Source organism: Physella acuta, unplaced genomic scaffold (assembly GCF_028476545.2).
Source record: "Physella acuta isolate Inbredline_101_S28 unplaced genomic scaffold, ASM2847654v3 ptg000105l, whole genome shotgun sequence".
Taxonomy (NCBI): domain Eukaryota; kingdom Metazoa; phylum Mollusca; class Gastropoda; family Physidae; genus Physella; species Physella acuta.
Window position 1 is genome coordinate 1,136,707 of NW_026731625.1, and position 13,853 is coordinate 1,150,559.

Below are 13,853 nucleotides of genomic sequence, written 5' to 3' on the forward strand. Positions count from 1 at the left end.
AGGATGGGGGCTAACGCTGGCTATAAATTGTCTACATTACCTGTGGATGGGGGCTAACGCTGGCTATAAATTGTCTACATTACCTGTGGATGGGGGCTAACGCTGGCTATAAATTGTCTACATTAATTTGGTGTATTTTTTATTTTGTGAGGGAGGGGGGGGGGGGGCGGTAGACTTGCTCTGGGTAGAGATCAATTCATTTAAAAATAGCAGGCTTCAGGTTAGGCTGCCTCCATAAATAACGTCAATACTGCTGGATTTTAGTGTTAACCGAGTTACAACATGATAAACACTTGAATTATAACAAGCTTTATAAAATGCACTAAAAATAAAATTTTAAAAATATGCTTTGCTGTGAAAGTAAAGGGTTGCTAGCTGAACTTTAACCGATGTAAAGGATTTAACGATGATTTTAAAATCATGTTTTCATTGTAAAATAGGTTCCACTCGTAAGCAGATACGGGTTGGCGTGGTCGAGTCGGTAAAGTTCATGGGCAGATGAGGCTCATTAGCTGGGGACAACCACCAGCCGATCCTGCGAACAAAGGCTATGGTAGCAAATCCAAAAAGAAAAGCAGGCTGAAATTTGAGTCAAATGGCTCATAAACAGTTTACACGTAGTGTTGGAGGGGATCTCTTCCAACACTAAAATTAAGAACGAAGAAGAAGAAATAAGCAGAGGCTTTAGGCTTACGTTTTAAGTTAGGTCATTGACATAGTTTTTAAATAAAATGAGTGGACATTCCCATCCCCAGTAAAATATTTGCTTTCAACTCCATCATTAGCCTATCAGGGAATCGGGCATATTCGGGCATATTCAAAGGTGGACTTATGTCGTTTTGTGCTAGCTGATTTCATCTATGCCTGTAATACAATTGCATACAACTTAAAACCCTTCACAGCTGTCAGGAAAATTAACAATAGCTTGAATTATAAAGTTAAGGCCGCTAATATACTTTCCCAAAGTAGGACCACATTAGTAGGCCGCCCAAATCAAAATCTCGAGGGGGGGGGGGGTGCAAATCAAAAGTTTGAGGGGGGGGGGTTGCAAATCAAAATCTCGAATGGGGGGGGGGGGGGTGCAAATCGAAAAGTTTGTCCCCGGGCGCTGGGAAGGGTCGCTACGCCTCTGGGTGTGACTAGTTCGTTAGACACCATTTTTAAAAATATGAATATAATGTCTAATATCGATATAAGGCGACATTATTGAAGTCAACTTGCACAATCAAATTTATACACACACTTTCGCAAACAAAGGACTATGATAAGGAATTAAGTATCGAAACGTTACTTTGCAGTCACGCCAAAGCATCAAATGATAGGTTGATTTTCAAATTTCCAATATAGTGTCGCCCCAATCCACTTGGGTGGAGGGTGTATTTTGTTCCCATCAGTAAATTGTTTGTCTGTGATCGTTGCGATTGGTGCCACCCCCATCTGTTTTTCTTTCAGATTTTTTTTTCTCCTAATGACTTCAATTTGTGTACATATTACATGAATCCTCCCATTAATTCAAAGTTAAAAGAACATAGCTTTTAGAGTAAATTATTAGATTTGGTGTCACCCCCCCCTCCACCGATTGTTGATTATTCAACACAACTTTTTATTTTGTAGTTGCTGTCACCCCTTTTCTCCCCCTCGGTATTTTTAGACAGTGCATGTTTAATAGTAATATATGTATATATGTATGTGTGTGTGAAAGTATGTAGTTTTGTGTGTGTGTGTCCTTAATGCATTATTATCAACATCAAACTTTGGGGAATTGATGAGAATACTCCCGGCAATTTTGGTTCCCGGTGGCTCACATTGACTCACAAGGACCCGCCGAGGGCTCCATAAAAAAAAGGAATATTATTGAATTTTAAGAAATCAGGGGAATTAACTGTGCTTAGATTGTTTTGCAAAATATATTAACTTGGGTTTTTTCCCTTTGTCCATAAAAAGTCTGTAATAAAAATAAAGCCTACAGTTCTAAAAAATTAAGAGAATACTTACAGGAAGGTTTCTGCGAAAAAAATAATTCTGTTTTGGAGGGGCTGCGATTTGGCGTCCTGGGGTCCCCCGCAAGCACTATGGTGCCTACATTTATTTTAAATAAATACGATATGGACTCGGTGGCACATGCCATTCAATGATTAATCCGAACCAGGGGCCGTACCAGGAGCCCCTGCGGTAGTGAAATCGGTGGCTCACCTGAGCGCCCCCCGACCCCCCTGACACATGGGGCGTCGCCGAAGGTTGTCTACCTCAGAGAGGACTTTTATACAGCACGTAATGGGGCATCTGGGAGGTAGCGTGTACAAACCAGCGCCAAAACATATCAGATCTAAGAAATATAGCGCCTGCTTTCTTTAAATTTAAATAACTCAGTTTTAGAAAACAAGGTTACGTTTGGTAGCCTAACGCATTGAATTTGTTGCAATCTTCTTAAAGTATTGCATCAGCCCGCAGCAGCGGGCGGGACGGGATCGCTAGTATACAGGATTGTTTAGAAAAAGGGTGTGGGGAAATTGCGAGACGCGAAAAGCGAAATGGCGAGGCGGGAAAATGCGAGAAGGGCGCGAAAACAGTCGGTCACGTGACTTTTTTGTCTCGCATTTTACCACAAGCCGATACGTACGCTGGGTGGTGTTGAAATGCGAAGATTTCTGCGAAAAATTTACCGCACCCGATTTTCAATGGTATTTGGTCCAGACTTCAAAGACGTTTCGTTTACATTGTTAAAACTTCCGATTTTTCCGTCGCTAGACATACTGATGATTTGTCAACTCCCCCCATCTTTTGTGTCGACTTAGAATACCACCTTGTTCGAAACCGACGGAATACCGCCGACGATAGATCAACTTCTGTCTTTTGTGTGGAACGCCGAGGCCGCCTGATTTACCGTCTTTGAAGATCGCCGTGCCCGGATCCGCTGCCGCCGCAAACATATTTTCTATTGTTGCATAGAAATTTTGTATTATAGCCGCCGCCTACGATTTTTTTCTAGCTTTTTTTACCATATAAATCTAAGCACAAGGAAATGCCTACATCATTTGGATACAACAAAATAAAGTGACGTCACACGTCAGTTGCTCGTGCTATATCGTAAGCTATGGGCCTACTTCAAATATTTTTAAAACCAAGTTGAACTTATCTGAATTTTTTGGTTTTTGTGGTGGTGTTATTTGGGGTTTTCCATAAATGACGTCACACTCGTAGGGGGGGGGTCTGTAATTTTATGACGATGTGTGATGAGGGGGAGGAGGGGGGGGTTAGATGTGAAGTCACACTATAAAAAAGCAATGTTAGAAAAATAATTTTAGACGTTTTTTCGCGTTTTAGAAAACTGTTTTAATACATTGTAATATGAATTGATTAAAATTCTCTATTTTGACCAAACTTAGACAAGATTTTGGGAAAATATCGATGTTTCAAAAAAACTCAACTGCTGGTGACAACAATGAGCAAGACATTGCCAAAATTACAGATAAAAAATACAAATTATAAAAAACGGAAAACAGAAGTTGAGCGTGCGGATGATGATGATGAGAACATGGGTGCCAGTGTTGTTTGTGTGATGAACGAGGAGGTCAACTGTGATGAGAATGTGAAATGTTGTGAATGTGGATTGGAAGAAGTAGCAAAAGAAAAATGTATAAATGGGAGTCTAATGAACTGGGTTGGGTGTACTATGTGTGAAAGATGGTGTCACGAGGTGTGTTTAAGGAGTGTTTCAGAAGATTTTGTTTGTAAATTTTGTTTGTAATTAAAATTACTTAATAAAAAAAATTGCACTTTTTAGAATTGTTTATACTTTTACACTTTTTGCAAGTACAAAAATCCATAAATAGATGTTGCAAAATATCTCTCCTGCTGACTGAGACGGGATTTTCCTCTCGCTAACAAGAGCGGGCGATGACAGATAGCACAGCAACGATGTTAGGATTTTTAAATAGATCTAGATATAGATCTATCTATCTTCTTAGTATCTAGATAAAAAATAACAACATACAACACTCGTGTTAAAGGGTATGGCTAAATGCTTGTTTATTTTAAAACAAAAAAAAATAATTTAAATAAATAAAGATGGAAAAAAAAAAGAAACATTTTTTTTTCGCAAAAAGTGTCTCGCTATTTCCCCATAATTCCGCAGGTATGTCTCGCATTACCTTCTCGCATTTTCCCGCCTCGCCATTTCGCTTTTCGCGTTTCGCAATTTCCCCACACCCTTGGAAAAATGCAATCCAAAACAAAACGTTAAATATATAATTATTATAGCGCAATTCAACTGCGCGCTTTACGTGGTCTATTTTGTTTTGGTATAGTACAGTCTTTGCTGTAATAAAACTAAAAATACTTCCAGGTCGTTCTATGTGCCCTCAACTTTGTTAATATGATAGAATCTAGATTCTAGATCCTAGATCTAGAAGTTAGAAGTAACCTGTGTGTAATAAATCTAATCTAGTCTAGATTCTATTTAATAAAATTGAAGAGGTTTAGGCCTAATGTCAATGTAGATCTAGTAAGTAATGTAGGTAGGTAAGGACAAGGCAGCCCATTTGATTTTGTTTCTCCATTTCTATTATTACTAGTCTAGATCTAGGAGTAACTACTAGATTCGGTAATCTATCGTTTTGGGTACGTAAAATCGCCCGCGGCTATTAATGTACGAAAACGTTACCTCATTGTCAAGGCTGTAATAGACGTATATTGTGATATGTTTGTGTCAAATATTATAGATAAATGAATAATAAACCTAAATCAATGGCTAAATATATCAATATATTATATAGGCCAGAAATTAACTTTAAACAGCAGTGTCTGCAAGCAAGATTTGCTATATAAACAGCAGCCATTTGTAAAATAGAGTGACTTCCGCCTGAATCTCGCGCTATAAGTCTATAAAAATAAAACTTTAACAAGATGGCTGCTATAGTAAATGAGCATGGTTGCATCTGTTGGAAACATCGCTGGTTGTCATTTATTTATTACTGAAAAGTTTTAATTCAATTGTTTAAAAAAGGGTACATAAATGAAACAAGGAAACATTTTTGTATTTTTCAAAACATAAATCTTCCTCAAAATGTGAAATAATTATTAAAATGTGAGGAGTCACCTGTTTTTCACATTACTAGTCGCGGACGATTTTACGTACCTAAAACGATAGATTACCCTAGATTCTACTACTAGGCTTTTTGATGAGAATTACAGAATGATTTTTTAATTAAAAATGTATCAATAATACTAATAGTAGTAATAGCTAGCACACTAGTAAACTAAGCCAATTTAGCATATTTTAACTTTCTGTGCAAAGTCATTATTACTGAAAAAAATTCCAAAGTCAGGTCAGCCTGTGGCACCCTTCACTGAACTTGACAGAAGGAAAAAAAACTTGGGTGATTTATCATTTTAGGTGCGTAAAATCAACCACGACTAGTAATGTGAAAAACAGGTGACTCCTTAAATTTTAATAATTATTTTACATTTTGAGGAGGATATATGTTTTGAAAAATACAAAAATGTTTCCTTGTTTCATTTATGTACCTGTTCTTAAACAATTCAATGAAAACTTTTCAGTAATAAATGAAGACTAGCAATGTTTCCAACAGATGCAACCATGTTCATTTACTATAGCAGCGATCTTGTTTATTTTTTTTTTGTAAACTCATAGCGCAAGATTCTGGGGAAGCCACTCTTACAGATGGCCGCTTTTTATATAGCAAATCCTGCTCGCAAACATACTTTCAGTTTAAAAAATAACGATCATCAACGAAGAAAGTGTAAACATTCTATTTTTAGGTGTGACATAAAAAAACAGTCATAAATCTAGCCAAATGATTGGATTCTTGCGCAGCACACATTTTCCCGCGCCTCGTTTTCACTAAACAAGATTATAATAAAATGGCATTATTGGGGGTGATCGTTTGCCCACGAACATATCTCATTAACCCCATAAATTATTACCAGTTAATTGTGATGTGTGTTAAATTAATACTTTAAAGTTTATGAGCCACATAAGCTGGTTTAAGAGTCAAGCGATATCTCAGAGTTATTTGATTTAAAAGACAAGAATACATAGAGCTATTTTCACTATTTTTAGTATTTTTAGGCTCTAATTAATAGTAATTAATATTTAAATGTGGAGTAGCCTATAAAATATTTATCAAGATTTGTATCTAATAGATTTTTCTTTATAAAACTGTCATCTCTTTAAAATTAACCATCAGCGAGCAAGAAAAATGCATTTCATACATGGGCCACCTTTGGCAGACTGCTTGCTCGCTCTGTTTTGTCAATGAGAGAAGGGGTCATCCATTTATGATGTCTACAAAAATTTGGAATTTTAGACCCCTGTCTATACATGTCTGCACACGTCCACTTTTGACGACGACCCCCCCATGTGGACGTACACCTTACTATGCTAAAAATTTGGTATTTTCAGCAATATCTTTACAAGGCTTTATCTAAGTATTAAAAGTAGAGCCCTGAAAGTGTTGAAAATATAGGTATTTTTTTGAACAACTTAGTATATTCTAATAATGGCACACACTCTGAGACCAATTTGGTTGTTATGATCCAAGCTTTTTGTTAATCACACTTAAAGTAAAACAGTCACACCTTTCTCAATGCCAAAGTAAGAAAGTTTCAAACTTTTTGTCAATCACACTACGTATAGCAGTTTCATTTAAGTCAGTGCCAAAAATAAGGTTAAAACATTAAAAATTAGCCCTTCAATTTCAAGATTTTACTAGCTTGTAGATGTAAATAAATTAGCCTAATGGTAATTATAAATTGATTTTAAAAATGTAGTCCATTAGGCCTAATCAACTATTTACTACAAGTAGTCCATTAGGCCTAATCAACTATTTACTACAAGTAGTAGGCAAAGATGCCTGATGCCCATAACAAAATGTAACAATTTAGAATTTAAAAAATGAATGAACAGATTTATTTGTATAGGACAATCCAACTTTAGATTTTAGAAATACTAAACATATTTGTCATGTTTTGGTTTTTGACACTTTTAATTTGCTATCCAAAACAATATTATTGTTATAACTACTGATTGTTAATTTATACAACTTGTGCTCTACAGTTATCAGATACTTTTATCATCTACAGATCACATAATTGTCAAATTATTTGCTGTCACTTACCGGTAATGGCGACAAAAGTGAGTTTAACTATGCAATGCTCAAATGACTTGAATTGTGACAATTTTACCAGTTCCTGCCCCATTTAAATGTAATGTTCATAAATCACTACCCCTCATGTTTCTAGGGCTACCCTCTAGACCAAAAGTAATTTTCCTTATCAATTATGGAAATCAGTGCGAGGAGATAACTTTTTACATCTTCATTTAAAACCATTTGTATAGCCTCATTTAGAGATTGAAAACTATCTGTACACCAGTTGTATTTCCCTGTTCATCCAACTCTAACAACCCCATACCTCCTTCACATTATATAAATGTGCTTCATTTATTACATTAAATGTTGTGAAAACATTAAAAATTCAAGTGTGTTGGCTACAGAAGGTCCACTGGTGTTTTTGTGTGTGCACTAGAATAATGAAACCAATCATAAAATAATTATTCTCTTTGGCAAATTAAAAGATTGTTAGCCAATTGCAATATGTAGACTAAATGTAGGCTCAATTTAATACAATATTTGAATGGAACACAAGTATGAGTGGGCTGTAACTCGTGTATTACCATTGAGCTTAAATTCAAGTTAAGCCTTGATTTCAATACAAATTGCCTGTTGAGAGATCTGTGATAAGATTTTCAGCTGTTGTCTTAGATAAAGTACAAATGTTTAAGATACGCTCTTCCCAGTGAATAGTGTTAATGTACTTTAAACTGGTCTCTTCTTATCTATTACACTGCTATATAAATCAAGCTAATTTGGAAAACAAAATAATATTCACAATTTTATTTTAAGAAAAAAATATGTCTAGATGGATCAGAAGCATTTGAGTAATTATATTACTATACAATAAGCTGTGTTTGTGTCTTATTATTGTGCCAGGAAGTTTACAAATTATTATTTTAGAGTTATTCTCTGATTTGAATGGGTCTGTGTAATCTTGGTTTCTTATTCCCATTAAATTTAGGTGGAATAATTTTCTCTACTTTTTCCAGATTGTAAAATGTTCTAGAACCGTAGCTTATTTACCTAGCTTTCACGCAGCAAGAATTAGATGGAGGACCTTCTCCTCAGCATCTGATATACGAGATCATTTTCCTGAACTGACTGAAGATACAGCAAGTATGTCACTCATCTGAGTTGTTGTAGTTGAACATAACTTACTATCCGTTCTCATCTATTCATCATGTCTTAGGAGTGTTGTAGTTAAATACAAGTTACAATCTGTCTAAATCCATTTTATCACATTTATCACACATGTAAGTGGGACCAAGGTACTGTTATTCACTCATCCGTGTTTCAGTGTTGGGACAAGGTTTACAAAACCTGAACTAACCAATTTCAATTAAACTAACAAAATGAAACAGTACAAACTGAAATTTATTTACATTTTCCAGATGTTACACATCAGTGGTTTGCAATAAAAGTTATTTATATCAATTCTCAATGAAATCTCTACATTACTCACAGTCTGGGTACATGGTAATAATTTGAGACATACACTGACAGGACAGCATCAGGCTAACTGCGACAGGACAGCATCAGGCTAACTGCGACAGGACAGCATCAGGCTAACTGTGACAGGACAGCATCAGGCTAACTGTGACAGGACAGCATCAGGCTAACTGTTACAGGACAGCACCAGGCTAACTGTGACAGGACAGCATCAGGCTAACTGCGACAGGACAGCATCAGGCTAACTGTGACAGGACAGCATCAGGCTAAATGTGACAGGACAGCATCAGGCTAACTGCGACAGGACAGCATCAGGCTAACTGTGACAGGACAGCATCAGGCTAACTGTGACAGGACAGCATCAGGCTAACTGTGACAGGACAGCATCAGGCTAAATGTGACAGGACAGCATCAGGCTAACTGTGACAGGACAGCATCAGGCTAACTGTGACAGGACAGCATCAGGCTAACTGCGACAGGACAGCATCAGGCTAACTGCGACAGGACAGCATCAGGCTAACTGTGACAAGGAATTGGTGACACCAAGAGGTCCAACATTTGCCCTACAAATGGTCATCACAATACCTCTAGCAAATCTCTAACTCTAATTGACACGTCTTTTAAATTCACATGTAACCTTTGAGTAACTACTCACAGTTGTGTGTAAACTATTGACATGTAACCTTTGGGTAACTACTCAAGTTGTGGGTAAACTCCACAAGTGCACTAAACTAGCATAAAAAATGACACCTAAACAACCAACCCTACCCAAGTGTTTGTGGTGAACTCTGACTAACAATACCAATGAACACCAGTCACACAGAAACTCACAACACATATTTTTTTTAAATGTATCACTAGATAACATGTAATGAGCCAGCACATTTATAGTATAGATGGGAATCTGTCCATGGTGTTCCTAAACTATGTAGGTTTATTTCTATTTTGTTCTTTTAGCTATTAGACATGTTTATTTCCTTTGTGTAGCTACATGTAGTTATTTGACAATCTGCTTCCACCTTGTCCCCAGAGACTGTGTGGCCAGACAAAAAACTTGGACTACTGGGCCCGCAGGACAAAAGGTTTTTATTGCCAGGTCAGGTAGGGCCTTGTGTCAACCCTAAGAAAGTCACAGACCAGTTCAAGGTTAAGGCCGTTGAGTCGCCAGTGTTGGATCTCGATACAGCCTTACCAGAAACATTGTTTCTACATCACAGTGATATAGCTGAGCAGTTCTTAACATCTATTGATGAGGTTAGTTAATAGTTTGGTCCCTTCCTAAGCAGTTTTAGAAAAGAGATTTGTTTGTCTCTTAGATTGATGTTGACTTTATAGACAGCTCTGTTTGTCTCTTAGATTGATGTTGACTTTATAGACAGCTCTGTTTGTCTCTTAGATTGATGTTGACTTTATAGACAGCTCTGTTTGTCTCTTAGATTGATGTTGACTTTATAGACAGCTCTGTTTGTCTCTTAGATTGATGTTGATTTTATAGACAGCTCTGTTTGTCTCTTAGATTGATGTTGACTTTATAGACAGCTCTGTTTGTCTCTTAGATTGATGTTGACTTTATAGACAGCTCTGTTTGTCTCTTAGATTGATGTTGACTTTATAGACAGCTCTGTTTGTCTCTTAGATTGATGTTGACTTTATAGACAGAGAGATGTCTGGGCCAACTTGTACAGACAAACTTGAATACAGAGCACACAACTGTCCCACCTTGCTGAGGAAAGGTACTAATAGTTCACCAGAATATTGTATAGCTCTAGGTACTAGTAGTTCACCAGAATGTTGTATAGCTCTAGGTACTAAAAGTTCACCAGAATGTTGTATAGCTCTAGGTACTAGTAGTTCACCAGAATGTTGTATAGCTCTAGGTACTAGTAGTTCACCAGAATGTTGTATAGCTCTAGGTACTAGTAGTTCACCAGAATGTTGTATAGCTCTAGGTACTAGTAGTTCACCAGAATGTTGTATAGCTCTAGGTACTAGTAGTTCACCAGGTGCTTCAATTATTTCAGCCTTTAGGAAAGGGAAATAACACCATCAAAACCAGTTGTGGAGTATAATATTAAATCTTTCAAAATTACACACATTTTACTTAGTTAAAAGCTTAAATCAATTCCCAAAATGTATATGTAGCAAGATAGCTTTAAAAAAAAATGTAGTCTTTAAGTAACAAGATCACAAGTTATTGTACACAAATATATTTTTTGTACATGTCTGTACACAACAAAATAGAACTATCTTTAATAAAATGTTGTGGCAAATTTCTTTGAAAATTGTAGTTTTCATGTTCAATTGTTTGGGTCATAAACTTCATACATGTTCAATTGTTTGGGTCATAAACTTCATACATGTTCAATTGTTTGTGTAGAATTCAAGGAGCTATTCCCTCAGAGAAATATTATGGATGGTACCTTGGTTATCATAACGATATCACTTAAGACAGAAAATGATATGACAATATGGTCCTCAGAGGTGGAGCAAGAGCGAGAGAAGCTTCTGGAAATGGTATGCTGGTTTAGCCCTAACCTTTTTTGGCCATGGCTACATTACATTCATGTTTGTTAAAAATCTTTCCAATTTATGTTACATTTTATATATTATTATGAATGTTAATGTGTTTTTAATTACATTTTTTTGGAAAGTGTATGAACAAAGAAAAAGTAATTAGTTGTCAAAAATGAATCTCCAAATTGTAAACTAAATATGCTAAAAATCTGGTCAACTCTTGTTTTGGATCTAGTTCATCCAAGGTGCTGTTGAGCTTTGTCAAGCTTTTGATGACTCTGGCTTCTGGGCTGATTTTATTGACCCATCATCTGGAAAACCTGTAGGTGTTGCTAGTGAACATTTATTTGCTTATATTTTTTAAAATACTTAAAAAAATTTCCATTGTTTTTCCTAACGCTGACTGCAAAGAGCACCTGTTAAAAAAGCCAATACATTATCCAAACATTTTCAATTTCATTAAGTCATATAAAAACAAACCTTCATTCTTTAAACTGGGTTTAACATTCCACATATTATGATCCAGATGTTTGATGTCACAGTTCACATGTTCTATGTATCCAACTGTAGTTAGATGTCACATGTTCTATGTATCCAACTGTAGTTTGATGTCACATGTTCTATGTATCCAACTGTAGTTTGATGTCACATGTTCTATGTATCCAACTGTAGTTTGATGTCACATGTTCAATGTATCCAACTGTAGTTTGATGTCACATGTTGTATGTATCCAACTGTAGTTTGATGTCACATGTTGTATGTATCCAACTGTAGTTTGATGTCACATGTTCTATGTATCCAACTGTAGTCTGATGTCACATGTTCTATGTATCCAACTGTAGTCTGATGTCACATGTTCTATGTATCCAACTGTAGTCTGATGTCACATGTTCTATGTATCCAACTGTAGTTTGATGTCACAGTTCACATGTTTGATGTAGCTTGATGCTCTGGTTTACTTGTGTCCACAGTTTAAAAGCCCCCACACCAACTTCACATTGTTTGAAACAGACGAACGTTACAGGAAACTTGGTTTTGACATTCGTGATTTGGGCTGCTGTAAGGTCATCAGTCATCCAGTGTGGGGAACACGTTCTTATATTGGCTCTTTGTTTACAAATGCACCTTTAAATCACCCGATACTGATGAACCTGAGCTACCCTCATTAACTTTAGTTGGTTAGAATGTCACATGTATTTATAGATAATCAGGCGCAATGCTAATAAATAATTATTACAAAGCTGGCAACCATTTCCAAAGATACATAGAAAAAGAGTTTGGTTATAAAATGATGCCAACATTCATTCTTAAGCCTGCGGTGGGTGTATAAGTAACATCATCAAGTTGTCATTCAAGTTTCAAGTGGAGTTGTGTGTTGACTTGTGAGCAATCCAGCTTGTAGAACGTAGTGAGTTACCTTTGAAGAACTCAGTGAATCTGAGAATGTGCCCGGTCAGTACATGGAACCGTTTACCTGTGAATTTCTCATTGTTGTGGTCATGTTGATACAACGGAATAAATTTCTTTTTGAACATATTTTTGTTTCCTTTCATTAACCCCTGAACACCAGTCATTTTTTGACATTCACACATACACAAACTTGTACTCACACTCATACCACACATTCGTGCCTGCCCTCCTAACAACAGACTCATTGTTATACAAACACAAGTAATCAATACATTACAATAAAACCCCAGCTAGGATAATTACAACACCATCACACTGTAGCCTACAGTGGACATTGGCCAGGGCATCCCAGCCAATGCTTGCATTAGTCAGCAAATGTACTTATGCACTATCAGTTATTGGCCAGTCAACTTCTGAAATATGCTGTCTGCAAATGGTCAACATTTGAAATATGCTATGTTGAGCACTTCAAACTTTGGCTAAGAGTGATGACATCTGCACATTGGCCAGCTATCTAGTTAAAGTGAGAATGTGGATATTACTTTTACCACTCAACAAATACTTACTTTTTTCCTTTTATCTGTCTAGAATAATCCTAAACTATCACGAAACAATATATTGTTTAAGGTTAGACATACACTTGCATACCCACTGCACAAGAGGTGAGGCAGGAAATGGAGCACGTCATCTGCCCAAATGGTTCCAGCAACATTGATCGGCAATAAGTGGTACAAATTGCCACTCCAGAATTGCATAATCAGCCACAACAGAGCCTGAAAGTATGACATCTTAATCTTCATTGTTTCGAGGTGTAGGAGCCACATAAGACGCTGGGTAGAAAATGTAGACTGACACAAAGTCATCACATTGGTGGAACAGGGGTTGGACAGGCTAAAGGAGAATAGGGAAAGTCAGTGGGATGGAGGGGTCATCTATAAATGACGTCACGCTTTTTTGGACGATTTTTAACCTCAGCCTCCCATCCGTCACAAAAAGCCAGACCCCCCCCCCTAAAATGACATCACACTTCAGCCTACAATCCCCCTCGAAAATGCAGTTGAATTTTTTTTTAAACATCGATATTTTTCTAAAATCTTGTCTGAACTCTGTCAAAATAGAGTATTTTAATCAATTCCAAATTATTTAAACAATTTTCTAAAACGCGAAACAACGCCTAAAATTCGTTTTCTAACATTGCTTTTTTGTAATGCAAAAGTGTGACGTCGCACCATCTGAACATCCCCCCCCCCTCATCACACACCGTCACAAAATTACGCCCCCCCCCCTACGAGTGTGACGTCATTTATGGACGACCCCGATGAACAAGTAGACGTAATAACTACA

General features: G+C 36.7%; 1 protein-coding gene across 5 annotated transcripts; it reads left to right on the forward strand.

Annotated features, from left to right (window-relative positions):
* Positions 1 to 4,297: 4,297 nt before the first annotated feature.
* LOC131932678 (cobalamin trafficking protein CblD) lies at positions 4,298 to 12,631 on the forward strand. Of its 5 annotated transcripts, none has more exons than XM_059289631.1 (8): positions 4,298 to 4,345; positions 7,105 to 7,156; positions 8,126 to 8,252; positions 9,616 to 9,839; positions 10,222 to 10,318; positions 10,963 to 11,099; positions 11,335 to 11,421; positions 12,071 to 12,631. In XM_059289631.1, exons 2-8 carry the CDS (start codon positions 7,145 to 7,147, stop codon positions 12,266 to 12,268), a joined length of 882 nt encoding a protein of 293 aa, XP_059145614.1. In that variant the 5' UTR covers positions 4,298 to 4,345; positions 7,105 to 7,144; the 3' UTR covers positions 12,269 to 12,631. The 5 variants fall into 5 exon arrangements, with proteins under 5 accessions (XP_059145614.1, XP_059145607.1, XP_059145611.1 ...); XM_059289624.1 differs by lacking the exon at positions 4,298 to 4,345 and adding an exon at positions 4,373 to 4,504; XM_059289628.1 differs by lacking the exon at positions 4,298 to 4,345 and adding an exon at positions 4,375 to 4,521.
* The last annotated feature ends 1,222 nt before the right edge of the window (positions 12,632 to 13,853 follow it).

Bases quoted from the DNA above. Each gene is read 5' to 3' on its own strand.
- LOC131932678 (XM_059289631.1), top strand. The intron at 8,253-9,615 runs GTATGTCACTCA...CCTTGTCCCCAG, and splicing joins ACTGACTGAAGATACAGCAA to AGACTGTGTGGCCAGACAAA. The intron at 10,319-10,962 runs GTACTAATAGTT...TTGTTTGTGTAG, and splicing joins TCCCACCTTGCTGAGGAAAG to AATTCAAGGAGCTATTCCCT.